Source organism: Xiphophorus couchianus, chromosome 18 (genome assembly GCF_001444195.1).
Source record: "Xiphophorus couchianus chromosome 18, X_couchianus-1.0, whole genome shotgun sequence".
Lineage (NCBI taxonomy): Eukaryota > Metazoa > Chordata > Actinopteri > Cyprinodontiformes > Poeciliidae > Xiphophorus > Xiphophorus couchianus.
Genome location: NC_040245.1, coordinates 30,577,977 through 30,603,264, shown reverse-complemented (window position 1 = coordinate 30,603,264; position 25,288 = coordinate 30,577,977). Strand labels below are relative to the sequence as shown.

The 25,288-nt window shown below is 39.2% G+C and overlaps 1 protein-coding gene across 5 annotated transcripts in view; it reads right to left on the bottom strand.

Moving 5' to 3' along the window:
• bcas3 (BCAS3 microtubule associated cell migration factor) overlaps positions 1-25,288 on the bottom strand; it is a 328,257-nt gene that overhangs the window by 209,342 nt on the left and 93,627 nt on the right. For all 5 annotated transcript variants that reach the window (XM_028044826.1, XM_028044830.1, XM_028044829.1 and 2 more), the window contains 5 exons: positions 19,123-19,247; positions 18,699-18,864; positions 18,512-18,609; positions 3,729-3,829; positions 496-692 (listed from right to left, as the gene is read on the bottom strand). In XM_028044826.1, the coding sequence (XP_027900627.1) occupies positions 496-692; positions 3,729-3,829; positions 18,512-18,609; positions 18,699-18,864; positions 19,123-19,247 (687 nt within the window). The remainder of the gene's footprint in view (positions 1-495; positions 693-3,728; positions 3,830-18,511; positions 18,610-18,698; positions 18,865-19,122; positions 19,248-25,288) is intronic.

The window sequence follows — 25,288 nt, the reverse complement described above, 5'->3', positions numbered from 1 at the left end:
ATCTAGCAGAACTAAAGTTAGTGATCAGCAGTTTCACTTCAGCTCCACAGTAAAGGATTTTTCACTAATTGAGACTGTTTTTGATCATCTGCAGTTCAAACTGAAGTACCTGGAATGGTCCAACTTCTACTGATTAATTCTACATTAGACAAAGATTATTTATAACCCACTTAAAGATTTAAGAAACCTTTAAATAAGATGCAAAAATGTAATAGAAAATGCATTTTAATCCTGTTTTACCATTAGAACTGTGTTCGATCAAGACAAGCATGAGAACTGGTCCTATCTGGACTAAAATGTTCCACACAGATTACAGTGTCCTTCTGAAACCTTCAATGTATTTGTGAAAACCAAAAGAAATGAGGGATTTTTATCTTCTGCTAAAATACTGTTGTTTCTAACCCATCGGGTTAGAAACAACATCGTTTCATGTTGTGTTGTGAGCAATTTCTACCATTACACCTTTACAAAACATGCTCAGTGGTTTTAATATACCGAAGACTGCGTAGATCCAGGTCATCTGTGTCAAAGTCCAAAAGAGGCTGCTGTACATCGGAGGGGCCGTGGGACTGGAGCACTGAGGATGATGAGGAGATGACTGTGGTCTGACCTGATGGGTGAATCGTCTTGAACTGGAACTGGGGGCCCATCCACAGGCGACGGTGGGGGCCAGTATGGGTCACTATCTCCACCTGTGAATATCAGAGAGGTGACATCATAATGTTTACATCACCCTTTGCTGCACAGCACACTGGCCAGAACTGCTGAGAAACTGTGGATTGTCCTTTAAAAATTCTCAGTGCAACTAAGAGCAAACTCCATTAGGGCTGAAATAATTAATCAGATTTATTGTGATATATTGATTGCTTAAATAATTGTTAACTAATTTAGTAATTGAATAATCATTAATTGGAATATGTAGGCTCTAAAAATACAATGTGATGAAGAACAACACACTATTGAGCATTATTTCAGCCAAAATTGTTCAAACAATATATACCTTTTTTATTTGAGAGCAAAAAAGCCTGTCTGTAAATATGTTCAACCCACACAAATCAATCAATCAATCAATCAATCAATCAATCAATCAATCAATCAATCAATCAATCATAAGTCAAGAAGAAAGGCCTGAACTTTTCATATGTTGATCTTAGAAGGATTGTTTGTAGTTGCAGGTGAATGCAACTACAAATGATTAACAGTTCAGTAAAGGAAGGCTGTTATTGCTTATAGACAATAATGTTTATTTACTTTTTTTTAAAGAATGTAGTTGTTTGTTAATTTTTAGTGACTTTCCAAATATCATATAAATAAAATGTTGTATAAAACAAATTGGTAAATAAAGTGGTTTAATGAAAAATCTGCAAAATATGCCAATTTTCTTTTCTGTCTTTTCCAACTGTCAAAATAATAAGAGTAACTGGTTACTAAAATAACTATTAGTTGCAGCCCTAAACTCTATGTTTAATAAAACTAAAAACTATTGCATCTATTTAATAGCACATTATCCTCTTTGCCATTTGTCATGCTTTAAAATGCTTTGTCCTAAGTATTAATATTTAAAACTTTAAAACTAAAATTACGATCAAATCCTATAAAACAAAGCAGCCAACAGAAGCTTCCAGAGCCGATCGTCTTCCTGGGTTTTAGACTTTCTAGGCAGTCTAATTTTGTGCTTCAATACTGAGAAAATACCTCATAGTCTGACACACAGTGTCCCTGAAAAACACTGTTTTTATAAAGAGAATCAAATGCATAAGTCATTCAAAGCATACATTAACCACAGCATTATGATGACGTGCCTAACAGTGATCTGGGCAGGCCTAAACATGGAAACACCTTGAAGGAGAGCTGTGGTATCTGCCATCAAGCTGCACCTTTCTAACATAACAAACATCTGCAGTAATTTAAGCTACAATTGGATTTCTTCCCCTTTAAGCACATTTTGTTTGCTATGTATTTCAGTGACCTAGACCACTTGGGACCCTGTCACTGATTCACTACTGTTCTTTTCTTGGTCGATCCAACAAGTGCTGCAGTTTTAGAGATGATCTTGCCCCTTTGTCTTGCCAATGCTATCCATCTCATGTCTTAACTCTCATTCCTGGTTACAATCAGAACAATGTTCACTTTCTGCCTAATTTATTTCACCCACTAACATAATTTTTTGCTTAATGCAGGCTCTAGAGGACGTTACAATAAAGTAAAAATGATACTTTACACATTTAGACATTGTTTGGCACTTAAATCCAACGCTGAAGCAATTTGGATCCATAAAATTCTTGTGTTCATGGCGAAAGCTTGAACAAGCTTGAGCGTTTCCAGGACAGAAGGATATTTCTTTAAGTGGATATTATGAATTATGTGTAACTTTATCTGTCAATTTTCACGATGTTGTGGCTTAACAGTATGTATTCAACATGCTGTTCATGGAAATGAGTCACTGGCCTAAAACTGTGTTTTGTTAAACAGAACACATTCAAACTTCAGTCGTTGTAATGTGCTGTATGTCTACCCCTCCCCATCGCATTAGAATTGACAGATAATAAATAACGACCCCTGATGGACTCTGTCAGGACAGAAGGTTTTGTTGTCTACTGACAGCCAACTTAAGAGCAACTGACAATGATGGGCAGGAAAAGGCTCCACACAGCAGCCTGTTGAGGCACTCACACTGAGGGTCACAAACCTCACATTCCATTAGGGGACGGCTGATCAATCCTAAATCCCAACCAAATGCGGAAATGCCCACCGATAATCTAATGAAGACCACTGATATGATGTAATGAAATGAAACAGTACTTAGCTTACTTTGTACGTGTATTTAGTATTGCTCAATCCACAAAGCCGTTGTGTCTGCTAACTTCAAGTCTGTCCAGATATTCTCGAGGGACAGGAGCACAGCTAGTTTACTCTGTTCATCCTTAATTCACCGACAGTCTCTAAGCATCCACAAAAGGTTTTAACAAGTAACCCTGAAAACATGCAAGGGTAAAAAGACTTGTACCATGATATCTTCCACCACTGATGCATGCAGGCCTACAGCTACTCTGACAGGAAGTTGCTCAAATACAGGCTAGAGCAATGGATAGTTCTGCTCCTGGCAAACTATCATAGCAGATATAAACCAGAGTCTACGCAAGCTAAGTGGCTTGCATTTTAGCCAATCAATTATGCATGCATTGGAATTATTGATGGTGAAAATGTAGTGGGTTACCTGCCGACATGAGCGACAAGGCCTGTGAGAGTTAACCAAGCTGAAAAGACCAGGGTGAATGTGCCAGATTTCTCAGGCCTTTGGGAAAAAATTGGGAACTGGTTGATGTATTCTTTAGGATTTTTGGAACTACTCTGAATACAATATTAGGAAGAACATTTAAACATTTAATTAAAACATATTAAGGTAAAAATAAATGATGCTGAATACATCTTCCTACAAGATTTTCACTGAAATAGCTTTAAAGTTTAGTATGAAGTTGTATAAAGTTAAAATGAAAAGTAAGGCATGTTGTTTTACATGCAGTATAAAGTTCTTCCTTTAAAATCTAAGGAGCACCATGTAGCTCGAATTCTTCAAGTTCCTCATCCTCAGCGGGAGAAGGAACAGATAGTGTATGTCCCTGACAGCTAAATACAGGAGAACCATGTTGTACCTGACATGTTACTTTGTGGGAAGAGATGGAGCTGTCTGCTAGTTCAACCCTTACTGGGTGAGGCAAAAACCTTACCTGAGAGAGCCATTCTTCATCGTCTTGACCACTGTGGTCTGATGCCAAGCTGTCGGATGACTCATGACGTGTGATTGGACCTGGGCTGCTGGGAGGAATTCCTGAAGAAGAAGAAGAAGAAGAAGAGAAAATAAAACATGCATAAACAGGTGAAAAAAACATGTTTCCTTTTAGCGCTACCTTTTGACATAAGTTGCTGGGGTTGAGGTGTTAGTACAGATAAATTATTAAATATTATCATATTCACAATAGTATTTCAATTCAACCTGGGGAGAAGTACTGGGGAGGGATGTGAAAAAATGTATGATCCAAGTGGGAGCATGATAGAAAATAACTGAGAAACACTGCCTTATAGCCATATTAACATTAAGAAAAACAAAACATTTTGACTGATTTCTGGCATCTTAATGATCCAAAGCACAATCAGTCATTGCAAAATGCTTTGCAGAAGCAAAACTGTGTGTGGCACACTGTGCAACATCAGTTGTTGTAGGACAGTTCAGGTTATTTGTAGGTTATTGTTTAGTGGTCAAGTGCAATACAATTCACTTCGAACACTTCTTATCTTCTTAGAAACTGTAGTTTGCACAGATGCAAAGTGAACATTTAACTCCATCATAGTACAGTGATATTATCAGCTCAGGCAAAGCTGTAGGAGTTCACTTAAAGTGACTATATCAGTCTTATTAACAGACTGAATGCTAAAAAAAACAGCCACATTGGGCTTGGAATCATTAGCTATGTTTCCATTCAATCACCAGGCAAATTTGGACCAAAAGCATGACTATTGTGCTAACCGCTCTCCAGTAGTTTGTGCTATGAAGGACTGGAGACCTGCCCAGGGCGTATTCTGCCTCTCACCCAATAACTGCTGGAGACAGGCACCAACCCTACCATAGCGGTGGATTCAGCTGATGCATGGATGGACTACATGTATCAAAAGTAAGAAGTTTCAATGTTTTTTGATAAATAGACCCATAAGTCACCATAATGTGTGTGATGCATTTTGTTGTCACATATGCTTCAATGAGACTTGGGCATAATCTCATTATGACTTAATTTTCAGTTGGATTAAAAACTATTTCCTCCATCAGTGAGCTGAAGCACATTTGATCCAAATCGAAATCAGCAGGTCAGCACAAATAAAAGAAACAGAGATCAGTTTGGGCATCCACGATGCCAGATTGTTGAAGCTCTACATCCTAATATAATCTATAAATTATGCTGCTTCTCCGTCCCACTTTAAATTATTAGCAAACAAAAGCCTTTGAAATGTGAAATTATTAATTATTTTATAATCTTTCAGTTTGCATGAGAAACATTTTAATGCATGTAATAAAGGTCACATTTCTCTGGGCTGATTTATAGATTTATTTATAGATTGACATATTTCCATATGCATGCTTGTTATTTTATTGACTTTAATTAATTAATTAATCTATATTTAAATTAGAACATCAGATTTATACATGTATATATTTTTTATACATTTTATATCACTCATTATTTGTATTTACTAATATTTAACACCTTAAATGAGTAGCTTGTCACCTAATAAAGTATATTCTATTCAAAACAAGATGACGCTCCAAAAACAGCTATTCTTTAAATTCAACATAATCAATAAAATCAATAAAAAAAAAGTCATGAAGTAGATTTTAGATTAAAAAAAGAAGAAATGTATAACAAACCACTTTTATTTATTGAACACCCATCAGGTTTAGAAGGAAAAGGCTGTCAAGCAAGTTATAAACTTACAGTGTTATTAGAGCTTGATATATAGAGTCAGTACACACACCTAAGACTGATGGGTTTCTTAGATAAACTACCATTGAAATCACATGGCTGACTGCATGAGAGCTAATGTTTGGGCTGCGAGTCAAAAGAAAAGGAAAAAGCACAATTCTTTGTTTGTTTTCATCTCCAACAGGCATATGACTGTGTGTGTAAAAAGGCAAATGTACAGTAAAGTGTGAAAAGGTGAAGCAGAGAGAGTGACAGAGAGACCCAGAGACAGATGGGGCTCCTGCAGGCTTGAATAAGCAGGCGTGGAGAATGAGCTCTAATGTGTGGAATCAGTCGTCTCTCCATCTCCCACCACAGGGATGGGGTTTGTTTAACACAAGAATGGCTAATATACTTGTCAAGTCCACATCTGGAGCACAGGAGGCACCCCTGTCTTTTCCCTCACACATGTGCCAGGTGGTCACACATACCCCTAATGGAGGCTGTACGGTGTTTGACACCTCTGCAGTGAATGTCACATCATCGCTGATTCACACATCAGCCCAACACACTCACACATGTCCCGATGGAATTAAAAGGTCTGGCCTCATTCGCTGTGTGAATAATTGAAAAAAGAACTGTGTAGCTACTCAACAGTGAAAGTGGTGCCGCTTGATCCTTTTACAGACAAAGAAAGAGATAAAAGACTTGTCTAATGTGATGGCAAGAACAAATGCAGAAATACTATTCTAGGAAATGAAATGGGTTGACTGAAGCCCTGAAAGGGGAAGTACTATGTGTATTTCAGGCATATTGTGCCATTTTGTAGCACAATCAAGTAACTATCTTCAGTTGTTATAAAAATTCTGGATAAGTTACACATGAATTAAAAGAAATGTAACTTTGCAATTGAACTCTTTGCAAATGGACCTATGTCTCTGTAAGAAGTTCCTGATCTTTCCGACACTTCGCCTTCAGCACGTCATCATAACAACGATCCACCATTGAGCCTTTAACAACATTTTTAACCAGACAGTGCCTATAATAAGCTCAGGAAACTCGCAGCTCCACCAGATGTTTGCTAATTGCTGCTGCAGCTAGTCTGGAGGAGCTGATGGGGATGGGTGCTCTGTGAGGCGGAAGCTTAGATAGAGACTGCAGCTCTGAGGAGGAGCTTTGTGGAGAAGTCAGCGCCTGGTGAGACCAAGCATATCTGCCATCAGAATGGCTACAAGGAGAGAGAAAAGGATTCCTCAAACATGCATAAAAAAAATCAAAGCAACACTCCAAGTATGTTTTTGATGAGAGATTGATACTATAACATGATGTAAAGCTCAAAAATGTTGATATATTTTCAAGTGGCAGTATTTTGTAAAGTCTATAAAATGTGAAAAGTGTTCATGGATAGATAAGACAATAAAAACAAGAAGAAAAGTTACATAGACAGAGTAGATCAATATATGTCCCAGAACTGTTATAAAAAATGTAGTAAAGACTAGCTGTGGAGGTTCCTCCATCTGTTCCCCAGTGCTAGTATTTATTTAAATGTTTTCACATAATATATTTAGAATTTTTCACACAATATGTTTATAATTTCACTCTTTTTGTGGTGGTTATTGCATTAGGTTGTATACTATTATGGATGCACACATTTAGTAAACAGCTTTTGTTTATTTGGATCGTTAACTATTTTGTTTTGCTGTGTTTGAAGGACTGGCTGAGGGAGAGGACTGGTTGAAAGGCAAACCAGGAAGTGGAACAAACCATCAGGCTGATGGAAGCAGGGGACTTGATGTTGAAGAATCTGCCTCTCTCTACTAATAGCAATAACTGCTAAAACATTTTTGGAGTTATTTTGTTTTGTTTTTACAGTTGTGTTGTAATCAAAATGTTTTGGTTTGAATTAGTTATTTATGTTTATGCATTGTTTGTCTTTGTCTTCTCTCCCACCCCTCCTTGTTTGTGTAGGCCAGCCTTTGTGTATAAATTCATGTGTTCATTGTGTGAGGTCAGTTTTGGTTTGTTATCCTGAGTTAGGTATGCCTTAGTTGATTATTTATTTTTGGCCCATTTTGCTATATTTTCTAGATTTGTTTTTAAGATTTTTTTTGAAAAATAAATAGAAAATATTTTTTATATATGCCTTTGTGCCTTACTGGTCGGACTGTAACACTAGTATACTTATTATTTACTTTATATTGGTTCACACAAAAACAAACCTAACTCCCACTGAAGCAATTATTAATATCAGTAGGAGTCAGTAATCAAATCATCTGATCATTAATCACCATTTATAACTGCCTGCCAGTCCTCGCTCTTCAATTCAACTGAGTTTAATTACCTAGCACCTTGTCACAACACGTCTCAAGCCACTTTACAGTAAAAAAGTGAATTTAATCACACAGACAGACTCCAAGTGAAGTGCATACATTCTACAATAATGTAGAATAGGTTACATCTTTAGTTTCTTTTTTAAAAATAGTAAAAAAAAAAAAATATGTAAGAAAACACAGCAGATTGCATCAAGTTATTGACTTGCAGTATTCACTTTTCATGGAGTATTGAGAGTAGACAGTACCCTGTATTCCCTGTATTCCTCCTACTGAGCATGCACATAGAGACAGTGGTAAGGAAAAATACACTAACAGGACAAAATCTCCAATATGTTAGATTATGAACAGATTTCTTCTTTCCTTTTAAACAGTATCTCAGCAGGCCCTGACTACATCACTGGGAAGTTCCATCACTAAAGATGTGTCTGCATGAGGTTGTAGATAGCGGTGAACCAATAAATTGGCCAGTCGATAGATTGGCCCCAATTTTCTCCGTTTTAGAAGATCGGTGATTGGTCGATACTGACATGTGAAGCTGATTTTATCCACTGATCTTATCAACCTTGGCAAAGATCTAAAATCTCATCTTTGCCATGAGAGAGATCTTTGCGTTCAGTTCTGCCATGAGAGAGTCTGACTGACAGACCTGCTCAGGTCGTATCTGTACATTCACAGTTAACATTAGTCCCCCAACTGATGCCAACTCAGCGACTTTCTTGTTATATTTAGCAACATTTCAGACAAAAAAAATCTGTATTAGCAAAAATTAGAATCGGTAGGTCAGGCTTTTTGAAGATCAATAATTGGTGATCGGCTAGAAAACTTCAATTAGTGCAACCTTAGATGAGATGCAACACAGCAAAACCAGGAACAAATCGCTAGAGCAGAAACGGAAAAAAAGACCCCAAAAAACCATAAATTTCCAAGAAAACAGTGATTTTTGACAAACATACCAGCTGAAGTCATGAAGACACCACCCCATGTTTTATACAGGAAAACTCAGTGTTTGAATTCAACTTGGTCACAGAACAAATCTGAGCCATTTCAGGTTCTGGGGAAAACTTGTTGCTGAAACATACTGCCTTTGTTTGGCTTTTCACAAGCTCCTATTATTGGTTTCGTACTATAAGGTGCACCTTTGACAGGGAAACATCGCTACTTATTGCCACTACAACATTTGAGGAAGACAGACGATGAAACAGAGAATATCCAGAACCATATTAGCACTATGAGAGAAGAGAATTTTCTACATTTGGCATCACATTTAACATATTTCATCCTTCAGAAATTTCTTTAGTGATTAACACAACATACTACAAAAAATAACAACTATATCCTTTTGTGCAGTACCACAATGTCAAAAAATTTATAGATTTTATAAAACACTACAGTTCAAGTAAATTAAAATTCTGTAAACAAATATTTTTTGACTCGTCTTGCCCGAGATGACCAGATTTGATGAATACTTTTGGTGCCAGAGCTCACAGAGTGGTAGGGGCATTGCAGAAAAGAAAAAATAAAGAATATCTAAATCACTATAGGTCATTAATGTAATTATAATTGATGTCATCATCACAATCTTATCAATAATACAAATAATATCAGTGACATATTTTCCTCATTTTTATTTGAAGTATATTTGTAAATGAACATGACACTTTTTCACTGCTTTGGATTTGTGAAGATTGTATCATCTCAACAACTAAAAAACATGGCTGAATGTGACATGTTATCCTTCTAAGTCTCTAATTATATTGCCAGATCTCAATGTTTATTTCTATCTGCAGGATAACTGAAAGTGAAATTGTTAGTGGCAATAGTTTGGCATCTACAGCCCAGAAAAAAATTATGCCATTACATGAATAGTTTTATACTTGTTTATAGACCATACTTCCCATTTAATATGTTTTCTATAGCTACAGCAAGTGCAAATAAAAAAAGTTCAAGGGCAAAGAGACTGAAAATCCTCAGCAATTAAAACCAGAATGATTGTAATGGAAAGTTTGCTTCAATTCAATTAATTTTTTTATTGATTTGAATGGAAAATCTTACAAATGCTCTTCTATATTGAGACAGGGGATTCAGAGGATGAGCAAGCACTCTTATGAAGATAGGGCAGAGCGAGTGGAAAAAATGGCAGAGAAGGCTAGCGGATAAAAAAAAAAACAAACAAAAAAACCGAGAGAGAAGAACTAAGTTTTTACGTTGTTACTTATTAAGCAAAATCAGCATTCCCTGATAACCTCCATCCTCCAACTTGGGCTCTCCGACTTTCTCCATCCCTATCTTTCCCTTTGCTCTGTGACCCCTGAGGTCAATAGCTGTTCCCAAATTAATTATTGATGCTCTGAAGCATTTGGTGGACTGGCTGGATCGGGTTTCAAGTAGGTGGGTTGGTAAGGTTTGTCAACAATGAAGTGTATGTCAGCATGCAGCAACTCCCTGCCTTCAATTTGTTGTTGCGCAACACCCCCCCCCTCCTTTCTGTCTCTACTCTCTCACTCTCGTACTTCCTCTTCTGAGAGGGGAGATGTGCTACCAGCTCTCCGTCTAACGGGTACGTTGAGTTTCCTAAATCTGCTGGGATTTACCCTGTCCAGAACTGAAGTAAACTCTGTTTAAGCTGGTTTCGAGAAACGATTCGCCTGGTTATCTGACGGCCTACATCCAGGTGTCCCACCCTTCTTCCCCCTGTGAATTAGCCAGACTGAGCAGCCTACAGCCAACTAGTTTCACAGAGCACACCTGTTAACGGTCGCTCGTTCTCTATTTTACAACTTGCATTTGTTATTGAACCAGGTAGGTTTTAGTGACTCGGGCGAGTCCCAAGGATGAGGTTTTAAATATGGGCTACCAGCAACCTAAAAACATTTTCCACCTCTTCCTCTCCAGAATCAAACATCACAGCTATTTTACAACCATCAAAGAACTTTAAGGTGACTCATTAACTGAATGTCCACAACATCTTTAGATTTTCTTTATGCTAAATATTTTATTAGTAAGGCATTTTTGCAAGGGTCAGTACAGCTTAATTCAGTAGCAGAAATAATCAAATAAGTAAAATCAATCATCTAGTCTATCTTTCCCTACTGCTGATACTGAGTACTAAAAAAGGAACCTTAGAGCGAGACGGACGGAGTTTGGCGTTTCGAACCCCAGACCTGGCACGACGACGAAGAAGGTGCGGCAGCAGGAGGAGGAAGTTGATCGGCGAAGGCCAGGATCTCCGCAGGTCTGATGAGCTTCTTCTCCGCATGGATGCTGAGGTCACACAGGACTTGGTGCTGGCAGGAAAAAAGGCACCAGTTCTTCTTCCTTGTCTTTGTCTTCATCTTTGTCTTTGGGGTCTGAACCCAGCCGATGAGAGAAGTGCGATTCGAAGCCACAGATTGTGGGCCAGACGGGTTGGTCTCCATGTGCAGGACAGTCTCCGGCTCCGTGGCCCCGGCTCTTCTTCAGCTGCAGAGTTCTTTGTCCATCTCGATCTTGGCTCGAAGCTGCCCGGAGGATCCAACGAACGGTTCCTCTTTTGCACCCACCTTATATAGGGTTTATCTGTCTGCTTAGACAGATGATCTCATATCCGTCACTGTCTTAAGAGACATCATGTCATGATGTCTGTGCCAATGTCTCAGGGCTGCTCAACCTCCTGTTTCCATATAAGGTGCTGATCATCTCTGCTCTCCTGTTAGTTCCCCTTTTTCCCTTCCTGTCACCTTTCACCTACCATCTACCTCCAACATATCAGTGATGTTTAATTGCAGTTTTACAACCTTTTACACCATTTCAAGTTTAATGTCAAAATCACATTTATATCACATTTATTTTCTTTAGCTTCTCTGATTTAGCATTCATTTATAATTTTATAACCATAACTTATATCACATTTATTTTCTTCAGCTTCTCTGATCTATCATTCATTTATGATTTTATAACCATAACTTATTAGTTACTCTTATTATGATCTTAATGTGAGTTATTACAGATGTTTTCTGAAAAGAAACCAAGAATAATCTATTATTCTAATTATTTGATACCAAAGTTACATTTGCTTGTTTTTCTTATAAGTGTTCTCACAAATATAAGTGTAAGTATTATTACAAGTAAATCAATATTAATATAAGTATTTTAATTTGAATCTTATCAAATTACTTAAAATGTTTAGATTTAATTTTTTAAAACTTTCATGCTTTAAAATAGTCTCAGCTATTTTTATAAATCTGCAGGCTGGAAACTTCCTCTTTTTCCAGGAAACCTGCTTTTCCTGTTTAATGACTCTCTCTGACTGACTATGATTTTTTATGATTAGATAGAAAAAAGTAGAATTAAAGCAAAGTTTGCATGAGACAAAAACAACACACACAACTAGATTTATTTTATTGACACTTAAGTCTACTGTTGGGCCTTGATGTCACTTGAGTGATTCATTTTAAAGATAACTTTATTTATTATTACTGTTAAACTAACTTTATTGACACTTAAGTCTACTGTTGGGCCCTGATGTCACTTGAGTGATTAATTTTAAAGATAACTTTATTTATTATTACTGTTAAACTAAAATCTCCAGCATGGGGAAGTGGGATGAGCTCGGATTTTCTTGACAAATTGGACATATATACACTGCTCAAAAAAATAAAGGGAACACTCAAATAACACATCCTAGATCTGAATGAAAGAAATATTCTCATTGAATACTTTGTTCTGTACAAAGTTGAATGTGCTGACAACAAAATCACACAAAAATCATCAATGGAAATCAAATTTATTAACCAATGGAGGCCTGGATTTGGAGCCACACACAAAATTAAAGTGAAATAACACTACACGCTCATCCAACTTTAATGTAATGTCCTTAAAACAAGTCAAAATGAGGCTCAGTATTGTGTGTGGCCTCCACGTGCCTGTATGACCTCCCTACAACGCCTGGGCATGCTCCTGATGAGGTGGCGGATGGTCTCCTGAGGGATCTCCTCCCAGACCTGGACTAAAGCATCCGCCAACTCCTGGACAGTCTGTGGTGCAACGTGACGTTGGTGGATGGAGCGAGACATGATGTCCCAGATGTGCTCAATCGGATTCAGGTCTGGGGAACGGGCTGGCCAGTCCATAGCTTCAATGCCTTCATCTTGCAGGAACTGCTGACACACTCCAGCCACATGAGGTCTAGCATTGTCCTGCATTAGGAGGAACCCAGGGCCAACCGCACCAGCATATACTTTTGGTCTGTACTGTATGTATATATATATATATATATATATATATATATAAAAGGTGTGTCCAAAAGTTTGGACACACCTTTTAATTCAATGAGTTTCCTTTATTTTCATGACTATTGACATTGTAGATTCACACTGAAGGCATCAAAACTATGAATAACACATGTGGAAATATGCACTAAACAAAAAAGTGTAAAACAACTGAAAATACCCCTTATATTCTAGTTTCTTCAAAGTAGCAACTTTTTGCTGTGATTACTGCTTTGCACACACTCTGCATTTTCTTGATGAGCTTCAAGAGGTCGTCACCTGAAATGGTTTTCACTTCATAGGTCAACCTGCCCTGTCAGGTTAATAAGTGGGATTTCTTGCCTTATAAATAGTCATGAAAATAAAGAAAACCCATTGAATTAGAAGGTGTGTCCAAACCTTTGGTCTGTACTGTATATATATATATATATATATATATATATGATTACTGGCAGGGCATAGCTGTTTATCGCACGGATAAACACCCTGAGACTGTACACGAGCCGCAAGGAAGGAGGCAGAGGACTAGTGAGTGTGAGAACCACAGTCCAGGACGAAACAACTAAGATCCATAAATACATCAGGGACAAAGCCTCAACAGACAATGTGCTCAGTGAATGTCTCAGACAACAGGGAACGAAGGTTGAGGTGCCAGAGATACCATCATGGGAGGACAAGCCCCTACATGGGATGTACCACCAGCAAATAACCCAAGTGGCTGATATCAGTAAATCCTACCAATGGCTGGAAAAAGCTGGACTCAAGGACAGCACAGAGGCCCTCATCCTGGCCGCCCAGGAACAGGCCCTAAACACCAGAGCAATAGAGGCCCAGATCTACCACACCAGACAAGACCCAAGGTGCAGGTTGTGCAAGGAGGCCCCTGAGACAGTCCAGCACATAACAGCAGGGTGCAAGATACTGGCAGGGAAAGCATACATGGAACGACATAACCAAGTTGCAGGCATAGTGTACAGAAACATCTGTGCAGAATATGGACTGGAAACCCCGAGATCAAAGTGGGAAACACCCCCAAAGGTGGCGGAGAACGCCAGAGCTAAGATCCTGTGGGACTTCCAGATCCAGACAGACAAAATGGTAATGGCGAACCAACCAGACATTGTCGTAGCGGATAAACAACAGAGGAAAGCCGTTGTGGTAGATGTAGCAATACCAAGCGACTGCAACATCAGGAAAAAGGAGCACGAGAAACTAGAGAAATACCAGGGGCTCAGGGAGGAACTGGAGAGGGCCTGGAAGGTGAAGACCACAGTGGTGCCTGTGGTCATCGGGGCCCTCGGGGCAGTCACCCCCAAACTGGACCAATGGCTACAACAGATCCCAGGAACAACATCAGACATCTCAGTCCAGAAATGTGCAGTCCTTGGCACAGCCAAGATACTGCGCAGAACCCTCAAGCTCCCAGGCCTCTGGTAGAGGACCCGAGCTCAGAGGATAAGAACCACCCGTGGTGGGTGAGAAGGGAATTTTTATTTTTTATATATGTATATATATATATATATATATATATATATATATATATATATATGTAGAGAGAGAGAGAGAGAGAGAGATTTAGAAAGTGTGAAGCCTAAGCCTTCCAATAATGTCAAACACATAAAAAAAATATAAATAAAGAAAATATGGCCATTTTAAGGTTGGCATGTTTAATGTTTAAGCCCAAAGAAATCCAGATGCAATTATTTTATTTTAGGTGTTACAGCGACTACATGCTGTTGGTCAGTGCGGTGCGCACCACTGCTCACCATCATATCACACTGAGTACAGCAGAAGCATTGCAGCCCCAGGCGGGACAGGCCCACACATATGAGCCAGTGGTGTGCCACGCATCTTAATAGTAAACAAAATAAACAATAAAAAGTTGTTTTGGAAATCAAATAGGAGTCATACAGTCATCTAAAAAAGAAGAAATATATTTTTATTTCCACTTTTATTGTTATCACAATTGTACAGCATAATATCATGATCAAATTTTAAGTCCACATCGCCCGCCCCTAACCGTATTATTCAGTTTTTTTTAATACAATTTTGAATTGACGTATGATAAAAACTAAAACGATTCTTCACATTTTCACAAATTGTTGCACTTAACATGATTAAAAAAGAGTCAGAGGACAAAATCCAAAAGAATGCACAAATTTGAATCAATAAACAAGCCAGCACTGGTCTAGGCTCTTATTCCTCGACTCTTAATGCTGTTGCAAAACCAACAACCAGATGCTTGTTTTCACTGTCAGAAGACTAAATAAAGCTATAATTAAAAAGTAAAGTAGAAAAACAAATACTAAATAACCTGAAAACGCCTTAATGCTTCTGACGGTTTAAACTCAGACGAGCTTGAAGTGAATTTTCTACAACTCCTAACCATCTCCTGATGGGAACTATTGTGATGTAGAAACCTGTCGTTTGATGCTGGGATTATGTTTATACCCACATAAAGCATGATGTGAGCTCCAGTTTACTGTCGAGGGACAGAGATGTCTCTGACACACTCTTTATTGACTGTGCAGTAAGTGGTGTTTTGCTGGGCTGAAAGCTGGTAGCCAGTGGCCTGTTAACCGGAGCAGTGAAGCAGGGAGTCAGAACAAGAACAAAGGCTGCCTAGATATTGATGTAGACCAACCTGCTGGGGCCAGGGGGCTGGGGGCCCGGGGCCGGACAGGGTGATCTCTAGGGATAGATAAGGAGCTAACAACCTGATAGATCTGCAGAGCTGGCTGCATAGTGAACAGAGGTGAGCCATCTTGTCTCGGTTACCTGCTCTCTCCATTTCTCCACTTTCTATTTTTCATGAGCAATCTTCAAATCTTTACTGTACTTGTTTGCCAGACATGTCTGGCTTGGCTCACTCAACTGCTCCACCTGCCCTGCTTCTCACTTTCCTCGTTTGAGAAGTCTTGTGGCAGACAGGTGCTGGCATGGTGACAGAGTGGAATAGCTTAGTCATTATATATCATTCAAGGTGTATTTGACTGACAGTTACTTCATTCAGCCAAGCACTGCACTTACCCCATCCTTTCTCTGTCTCTCTTTGATTACTGACCCAGTCATGGCGCCAGGGTCTCTCTTTACCAAACTCCTGATGCTCCAAAGCCTTCACTCCGGGCCCTTTCTCAGAGCAATTAGATCTATTGACAGGGCAAATGTGGCTGGGCTGTCATGGGCCTCAAAGTCCTAAGAGAGCTGCCAAGCAAGCCAGCCAGTCAGCCAGTCTCCACAATTAGCACATTAAATGACAGAGAGAAGTACGCCTGTGGCCAGAAAGCACAACCTCTGTTTCTGCCACCATCATAGGAGCCAGGCAGAAACTCAGGTGGTAAATTAGTCACTGGTTTATTTGCTCTGGAGCAAAGTTTGTCATGAGGGGAAGAAGTGTCTGAACACATGCTGTGGACTGACGGATAAATATTAATGAGCAAAAATAATCTTTAGAGAAAACTTTGTATGAAAAAGGGACACTCTTGGACAAAGGATGATTTATTCAGAATGTCCTAATAATCAGTTGTGACACCTGAAGTTCAAAAACAATTTTTTTTAATCTGCCATAAAGGCAGTTTTTATTTGCATACATGAATTTCACAAATAAAGAGGAGAAACTTCCTGCACTACACTAAAAAGCTGCCCCAAGCCTGAAAGATTGTAGTGCAGGATCTCATCTCCTTTTGAGTGTACAGTGTTTCTCTCTTGTTTCCTTATCTCTTCAAAGATTTGCTGTGCCTTGCCATCCTCTGCAGGGCTGAGTGCTGCCAGTAGCTGCTACAGATGGACAGGTGGAGATAGTGACCATGAAGTGGCGCCACTGGTGTCTTTTATCTTCCCGTCCTCCAGGCTCCGGTCTGGTCTGACCCTGGGCCTTCCTCTACTCCTCCCTTCCTATTCCTTTTTCTTGCAAGCTGCATTTTTAATCAGGCTGGGTCATCCAATATAGAGCCATGAGACTGGAGACTACGGCCTGTCAATCAGAAGCTGCCAACCTTTTAACTTCCACAGACAATCTGAAAAAGACGTGTCTGCAGCACAATTAGGTTCAGGGCAGATTTATTGACACTTTGATTCACCAGCTTCTCAGCTGTAAAATGTTCCTGTTTTCTTGTTTGTTCCTACAATACAGCATAATGTAATGGTTACTGGCCAACGCAAATCTGACCTAGATAGCACAATTTGTTCTGCGAGTTAGAACAGTGTCTTTTCTGTTTCTTTTCAACGTACTAATCCGTATGCTCAGCAAGAGGCACTTGGACAAGCAACTTATGGTGCTGCTGTAATTCCTCCTAAGGTCAAATTGACTCTTTCTCCTGGATCACTTCTCAGCTAGGCTGCCAAGCCCTGGAGGGAGCAGCAGAGGAGAGAGCTGGCAAGGGGACACATGCTGAGAAACAGGATGCTGAGAGTCTCTTTCTGGGTGCAAAGCGCAGAAATGGAAGGTGGCAGTCCAAGAGAAACTCGGTCATTGGTGGTGTATAGGATGCAGACCCAAAGGGTAAATGGCAAGAGAGCAGGAAATGAGTAGGGGGTTGAACAATTATGTTTATAACATTTTGACCTCACATTGCTTCACACTTGGTTGATCATGGGAGTAAAGAACCACAGTGGTTTTATCCGGCTATTGTTAATTGGATGTAAATGTTAATGCAATGAATCTCTCTCATTATGCAGCCAGTTTCAATACTCATGCTGGCACAGAATGGTGGAAAAAGCTGACGCCCGAGCCCATCACCCCAACACGTTCTCATTGCTCTGACACTACAAGAGACCATTACCACTAATTTGACAAAATATCCTACCAGTAAGACCTGAAGCACTGCAGTACTCAATTGGTATGAGTCGATAGATTTGTGTACAGCTGCAACTTGGCCTGGGGAGCCTACTAAAACTAATTAAACATTTTGAATGCTTATAATTATGGAGTGAGCTCAAAACGCCTTCCTATTCCTGTGGGGGTGGATTGAATAAGTGCGTGGCCATCCGTGCTACATGACCTCTAAGACAGCAAACCACAGACCTCACTGCTCAGCACTTGTTACCGAATATGAGGGAATTTAGGGTGTCAGCTAATTGGTTCGAATGTGGCATTATGAAGGAATTGCCACAGGATATATTCATGGTTGATTGATCTTCCATCTGACTAACTAGGGTCTAACTACAATGGTTTCTCCTTAGCATGTGACATCGAGAACACACTGGAAACTGGCTTTCAACAACTAATATAAAAGGTTACATGCACCAAAGCAAAACCAAACATACAAACCGGACTGTTATCTAAGTCAAATGCTGATGTTGTTTAGGTAATATTTATTGTATCTCAATTTTGCCCAAAAAAGACCACAGTTGTTGCAAAGGATGCATTCTGATTCTTAAAACAGCAATAAATATTTAAAAAAAAGAAAAAACCCCTAAATTTCAGTCATTGACTTGGCAATGAAAGAGTCTTTGTAAAAAGAACAACTGTGAAACCTACCAGCAAGAAGATACTGGTAGTACTGAACCAGATCCGAGGCCAGCACCAGCGGGTGGTTGGAGCTGAAAGGTGGCTGCAACTCGTTCCACTGCGGAGTCCTACATGAGAAGTGCCATAATCCAACATGAATCCATAGAAACAAGATTCTAACACATTTTGTAAGAGAAAGTGGAAAATAAGCTGTTACCTGGCTAAGGTCCAGCATGCTCTGGGAGAAGTGCTCAGCTCCAGCGGAGTCTCGTCGCTAATCTTTTGTGCAGTGGTAATTGGCCGAGGCTCCAGGACATGCTCCACCACATTACCATAGCAACTGATTATGTACAGTGAGTCCACAACCGACTGCCGGGACTGATCTGTGACGATGTTGTGAAGCAAAGCCATGAATAACACACAACAGACATGTGAAATGTTCTGGTCAATATCTGTAGTACCAATTCCCAATAAATGCCGTCTCAAGGCACTTTGCAAATAATAATTTCAATTCAACCATACATACATTCTAAAGGATCTTAGTTACCAAGAAGACCAGTAAGCTCAAAAGTAGTTTAAAAAGTGTCTGTCTATGGAGGCTACAACTGTTCTGTGCACCCTGGGTTTGATTCAATTCGTACCTTTCTCTCTCTTCATGTTTGGATTTGTGAGGAACCAGGAGCGGGACGAGGCAAAGATAGCAGCAACGCAGAACTCTCCTCCACTGGACTTGCTCGGAGAGATCTGGGGGGTTGGTTTAGCTTTGCTTCAAGAGGAAGAAAGAATTGAAAAGTTTAGCCAGAGGAAGATAAATACAACTTCTTTACAAAAATGTTACTGTTATTTTTTTTTTATTGCAGTAAAGTATTTTATTTTCAAAAGGCTAAAATGTCATATGGAGTTAATTTCAACTGAACAATATTATCTGAACTGTTGCATTATACTCCCAAGTTCGGCCCTTTGACTCCTTTAAAATGGAATGGATTATGACCACAAATCAAACAAAAATATCTTTAAATGGTAGATATCATTTTCTGGACTCCAGTAACCATGGTTCCTTACTGTAGACTTTTGACTGAAAACTGAAAAATAGTGTAAATCAGGGTGTCAAACTCCAGTCCTCAAGGGCCGGTGTCCTGAAACCTTTAGATGTGCCTCTGCTGCACCACACCTGAATAGAATAATTAGGTCATTAAGGCTCTGGAGAACTTATCTACACAAGGAGGAGGTAATTTCATTCCAGTGTTTTGTATGTGGCACATCTAAAAACCGCAGGACAGTGGCCCTTGAGGACTGGAGTTTGACACCTGTGGTGTAAATCATTGGTTGTCAAAGTGGATTCCATATCCTGATCAGATGAAACATCCTGCGGCCTCATTTCATATCCAAAACTTTAAAAGTATAGCATGGCGAAGGGGTGGAATAACCCACAGCCTAATGACGATCTGCATTTATCCCAAGATTACATGAAATACAGGAAAAATATAAGGGACAGCCTGTAATGTCGAAAGAGGGATTTAAAAATAAATAAATAAAGCATGTTGGCAAGTATGTGGGAGGTGCAGAGTCACAGTAATAATAGTTTACCATGCAAAGGAAGGAGCAAGGGAAAACTGAAAAGTCTCTAAGAACTAAGACACATTTTAGGATGACTATTTTCTGACAGCAGGTTTATATAAGTGGAAATAAAATATTAAAAATGTAAAAAAAAGAAAGCAAAAAAAAGGAGAAACTGGCATGCATGGAGTAAAATAACTCTCTTTAATTTTTAGCAAAACCGCAGAAGAGAAACAAAAAAAAAAGCTGAGAAGATGTTCTGCTTCTACCACCTTTCAACATCTAGGCATTTTTCTTTACAGAATAGCTCCTGGTCAGTTCGATAAGATGAAGAATATGTAGGTATCTATTTCCAAGTCCAACAGCAGAACAACAAACTGGTTCTCCCACTTTAGATCTCTGCAACAAACTTACCATGGTTCCTAACCAGTGGAACGTTAGGGGCAGGAGCTCAAGTGGATAAAAAGGACAGCTTGTGCAGCACATGGAACTGCTGGCTTAGTAGTGTGAGGTTTTTTTTTTATACAGGCATCATGTATATATACCTATTTCAAATCATGTGTGGTCTTGGGCCACACATAAACTGAAAAGAAAACAAAAAACAAACAAACAAACAAACCAAAAAACAAGATTTCAGAAGTGCTTTTCTTGTCCTGAGGAAAATCGTCAGGTACCCTAGCACCTCCATGTGTTTATCTGTTCCTAACTATTAATCAGTTTATTGCTCTCCCTGCCCAGTCTGACAGTTATGGGATGTCTACAGGTACACTATCATTTTTTTTCTGTTTTCTGAATAGAAAACAGAAAACATGGATTGAACAAAGTTCTGTGATATTAAACTTCTCCACATCTTTCTCCCTGACCTGTCTGCTGTTTTTCTTGCTTCCTCAAAGTTCTCTAAAAAGAGAGAAAGGTTTACTCCAAGAGTAAATGACAAAGAGGTGAACTAATTCTGTAACTTTTGAGGATACCTTGTTGTGTCGGGTTTTATTTGGGGGTAGAATAGTAAAAGGGAGAAGATTGCATGCATACCACAGTTTTGTTAAAAAATGAACAATGAAGAACCGGCTGGCAGTCTTTGTGTTCTATCACAAAATAATTCCTTACAAAAAGCTTGAAGGCTACTTGTAAAATGACAGAATCTACTTTTACAATATGCTGTAAAGCCATTTAGCTTAGCCTAAAGATCTCACCTTAAAGTACAAGACCTACAAACGCTCTGGTTATCACTGAACCTCAAACACGTCCAAGCTGCGTGGCCTCTTTAACTTTGGGACAAATTTATTAGGAAGCTATTGGATTATTTAGCATGTCAGGACTGCTTCAGAGAAAGTGGACTTTCAACGGGACGGCCATATGGTTGCAATCAAACAACAGTAGCAAGATCTGGTATTACTGTGTGGCCTTAGAACAAAACCGAACAGTGAAAAGTGTTTGCTGCTGATCAGTCTAGAAGTGGACTATCTGGTGTTACACTCTTCCTCAGCTCTGCTGAACTCTGACCTTTGAATAGAACACTATAATGAAAATAAGTCCTTGAGTGACTGACAGTCATTCAAGGAAGCAGGTACTGTTTCAATGTGCTTTTGATGCTTTCCTGCAGATTAGTGTTGGTTTTCCATCAAGCATTATTGAAGGTAGAGTTCCTGTGTAGAGTCAAATTTCCTGAATTTGAAAATTGAATTAGGTAAAATCAACTTTTTTGAGCTTTATATCATGTTATGTTAGTCCCTTAACAAAAACCTACCTGGAGTGTTGCTTTGGTTCATTCATGCATGGTTGAGGAATCCTTGAATCTCCAATGACAGACAGTGAGGGGTCACAAAGCTCCGCCTATTTTCACATAGCCCCGCCTATTTCCACAAAGCTCCTTCTTGGAGATGCAGTCTCCAGGTGAGCTTCTGCCTAACAGAGCACCCCTTCCCTTGTGGGATCCCATATCCTCACACGTGATTGGCCACAAGGCTGCCATGCTAATCAAAACAAAGTTCTACTGTGAGCAGAGTGGTTACACTCAGAGTGAGAACTGAGCAGTTAAAGGCTCCCTTACTCTCTCTTTTATCTGTCCAAATGTTGTGCTGCTTGCTGTGCTGTTGTGTTGCCTGGAAAATACACAATAAAGCCACTTTAAATACTGAAAAAAATTGTTACATTTTTTAACAACATTTGGGACAATTATTATTTGTTTATTTTTTACAAATTTTTTTCATATACTCAACTACATTAAGTGTGTTCAGTGTCTGATCTGCACAGTGCTCTAACAATGACCAAACAGCTGTTTCCTTTGTTCTGAAGTGAGGTTTGAGTAAACAAACATTAGAACTTAATAAAAGATGGAATGAAACCTTAAGGTGAACAATAATCCCTGGAGGGGGAGAAAGTGTGTCTAATCGTTAAAGGGACTTTCACAATTCAGGACTCTGAAAGAGCAGTTGCTGGTAAAAGTCTCTTTCTGCTACCTCCCTACAGACTGTCAGCACCTCATAAATTAGTCCCTGGATACAAAGGGAAGCTGATGCCTTTGTTTGCCTGCTGTATGAAAGAGGGATCTTGAAAAATGAAGTAGTGATGGTAGTCCCAGGAAAGACCATGATACAAGATTTAGGCTTTCGTTTATTAGTGCTGGGCCAAGAGAAGAAGGATGAATAACCTCATATCCATAGTAAGCCTTGTCTATAACAGGAAGACAGGGAAAGAGAGGAAATTGAACTCAGGATATTGCTCTGGCTGACTCTAGTTTGTTCATGTCCTCTCCTTCAGGCTCTTCCACAGGTCCAGTTTTGCTTCAAAGCGTCCAGAGGACAAAACATTTAGTAAAATGGCTGAGACAGGCACTCTCTAGCTGTAAAATACTAAAGTGTTAGGGGCTTTTCCTTTACCTATTAAGGCATGGTTTACTTTCTCAGTATTTTTTTATTGATTCAGGCCAATATTTAAATATTCATACAGCAGAAAATCTAAAAGGAAGTATGAGGAAAACTAAAAATAGTCAATGTGTGGCATATGTTTAAACAGCTTAAAAATTTGAGAATCACAGTACCGTACATTACAATAGGTAGACGTATGTACAATTGGAAATCAGCATAAGAAAACCAGAAATCTCCTCTAACAGGGCAACTAAACATGATATTCATGACTTTGGGACCAAGTTTTTTTTTTGGCAGAGTTCATTTTCTAAAAACCAGCTGTTCCATTTCTTTTATTTCTGGAAAATATCTTAGACCCTCAAAGGCTGTGCAGTTCGCTGGTTTCTATAACCCATGGTACACAAATCAGCTCATGTCGGGTTCAAGCCTCAAGAGGTCAGAAACTGGGGAATATTCCACATATGGACTTAGAATTTGGACTGGACGATATTTTGAAATGATTAGAAGATGTAAATGCTCACAATGTAAACTTAGAAATTAAAGTTAGACCTTCTTAAGCAGCTTGACAAACGGTTGACTATGAAAGCCCAATAAATACAAAACATGTATGGAGTACCAGAGCTTAGTGTTTGGAGCAATTCATGATATACCGACCAATATTGCAACCACATCTAATGTGTATATACATAAATAATCACACAATGTATATACTTAGAAGTCTCCAACAGCAGGCTATAACACTGGCTCCCTACTGTGGTTTCATAGCCTCTTTGAAGAGCCCTCAGCTAGCACCAAGCCTGCCAACAGGAGTAAAGATCACAGCTTGGTTCCTTTCTCATCTGGGTAGAGTGGCCACTAAAATGCATTCATCTGCATTTTAAATCATAGGTTTGCTCTTGATCTCACTGGAAGTGGCTTGAACGTGTTGAGGTTTCTGCCCTTGTGACTAAAAAGTGCAGCTCCAGGGCTTCATTCTCCTCTCCGTATGGAACATACGGTTTATGAAGTAGGCCACTGGTGCGGAAATGGGTAAACCAACATCTCAAAGTTACAAAAAATGTAACTCAATATCGGCAAATTAGGAACATAAATATATACTGCAAGGGAACTGGGTGCGGAGGGAACCAGATGTTTCTAAACAAACGGCTAATCTTTCTGTTTGTCCTCCTTCTTTTTGTAACATGGACTTTAGAGGGGAGGCAAATCAATTTTTTTTTCCTTTGCAACTTTAATTCACTGAAAAGACTACTCACATGTCGTTTCCACTTTTAATTTCACAAATGAGGCCTCTTGACTGAGCTAATAGCTTTTCCTCAGGGGCATAATTCAATCTGCGACATCAACCATCAAAGTCCCTTCGCATTACTATGTCCGGAGCTAACATGAGGCGCCGCTCAGGAGGAGCGGGGGGTGCACGACTGCATGTCCAGTGGCAGCCTTCATTTATTTTCAGTCGTCACAGTAAACAATTATAACACAGCTTACTTAGTCAGCCAGTTTTAAAGGAGCTGTATGGCTTGTTTAATAGTTGTCAGAAAAGGAGACTGCACAAAGAAAGAAAAAAAAGAGAATGTGAGCAGTCATGTGGAGGACACATCCTTCAACGTAACATTAATTATTTTATTACAGTACTTGAAGAAAAAAAGGAAGCCTTGAGACTCTGTTGAGCATATTGCACTATTGACAACTGCTTAGGAAACACAGAGGAGAAAACTGGAAAACAGCCATTAAATGTTTAAGGGTACTTTTTTTTCCATCTGTTTTGGGGTCTAAAATCCAGAGTGCCTTACAAGAAGCCTAAAGAATGGACAATGCACAGCTAGAGTTCATTCAGGCTATTCAGAAAACAATATTTTTTCATTTGTTCACATCTGATCCAAAAGTAGTTATTGTGAGCAGAGGGACTCAAACTGCTGAGGATGTGTAGCTTTGAAAATCTATATGGTCCGAGGGTCCAGATTAGCTAGATGCTGAATGAAAGCAGAAAGAAAAAAAGTTTCAATTAAAAAGTATGAGTGACTGGCCACAACAAAAGGAGAAACCCAAGACTTGGAGAAGGCACCACATGCTATTCATTTTCTAAAGTGAATGGAGTCAGCAGGGAGGAGCAGGAGAGCAGGGAGCCGGGAAGGGAAAAGTTCACTTCACTGAACCACTCAATCATCTCTCCATAAGTGACTCTGTCATAATGGGGCTTCCTTTAAAAGCTTGTAAGCATCTGATTTCACGAGGCAGTGTTGACAAGAGACTCAGCTTCAGCTCATCCCAAAGAAAGAAAGAAAAAAACAGTTCCTGTGCTTTTAAAATAACTCTCAAAACAGGAAAGCTCATTCATTGCTCTAGATCTCCATCATCTTTTACTTTAATCACATTTAGTTGTTTT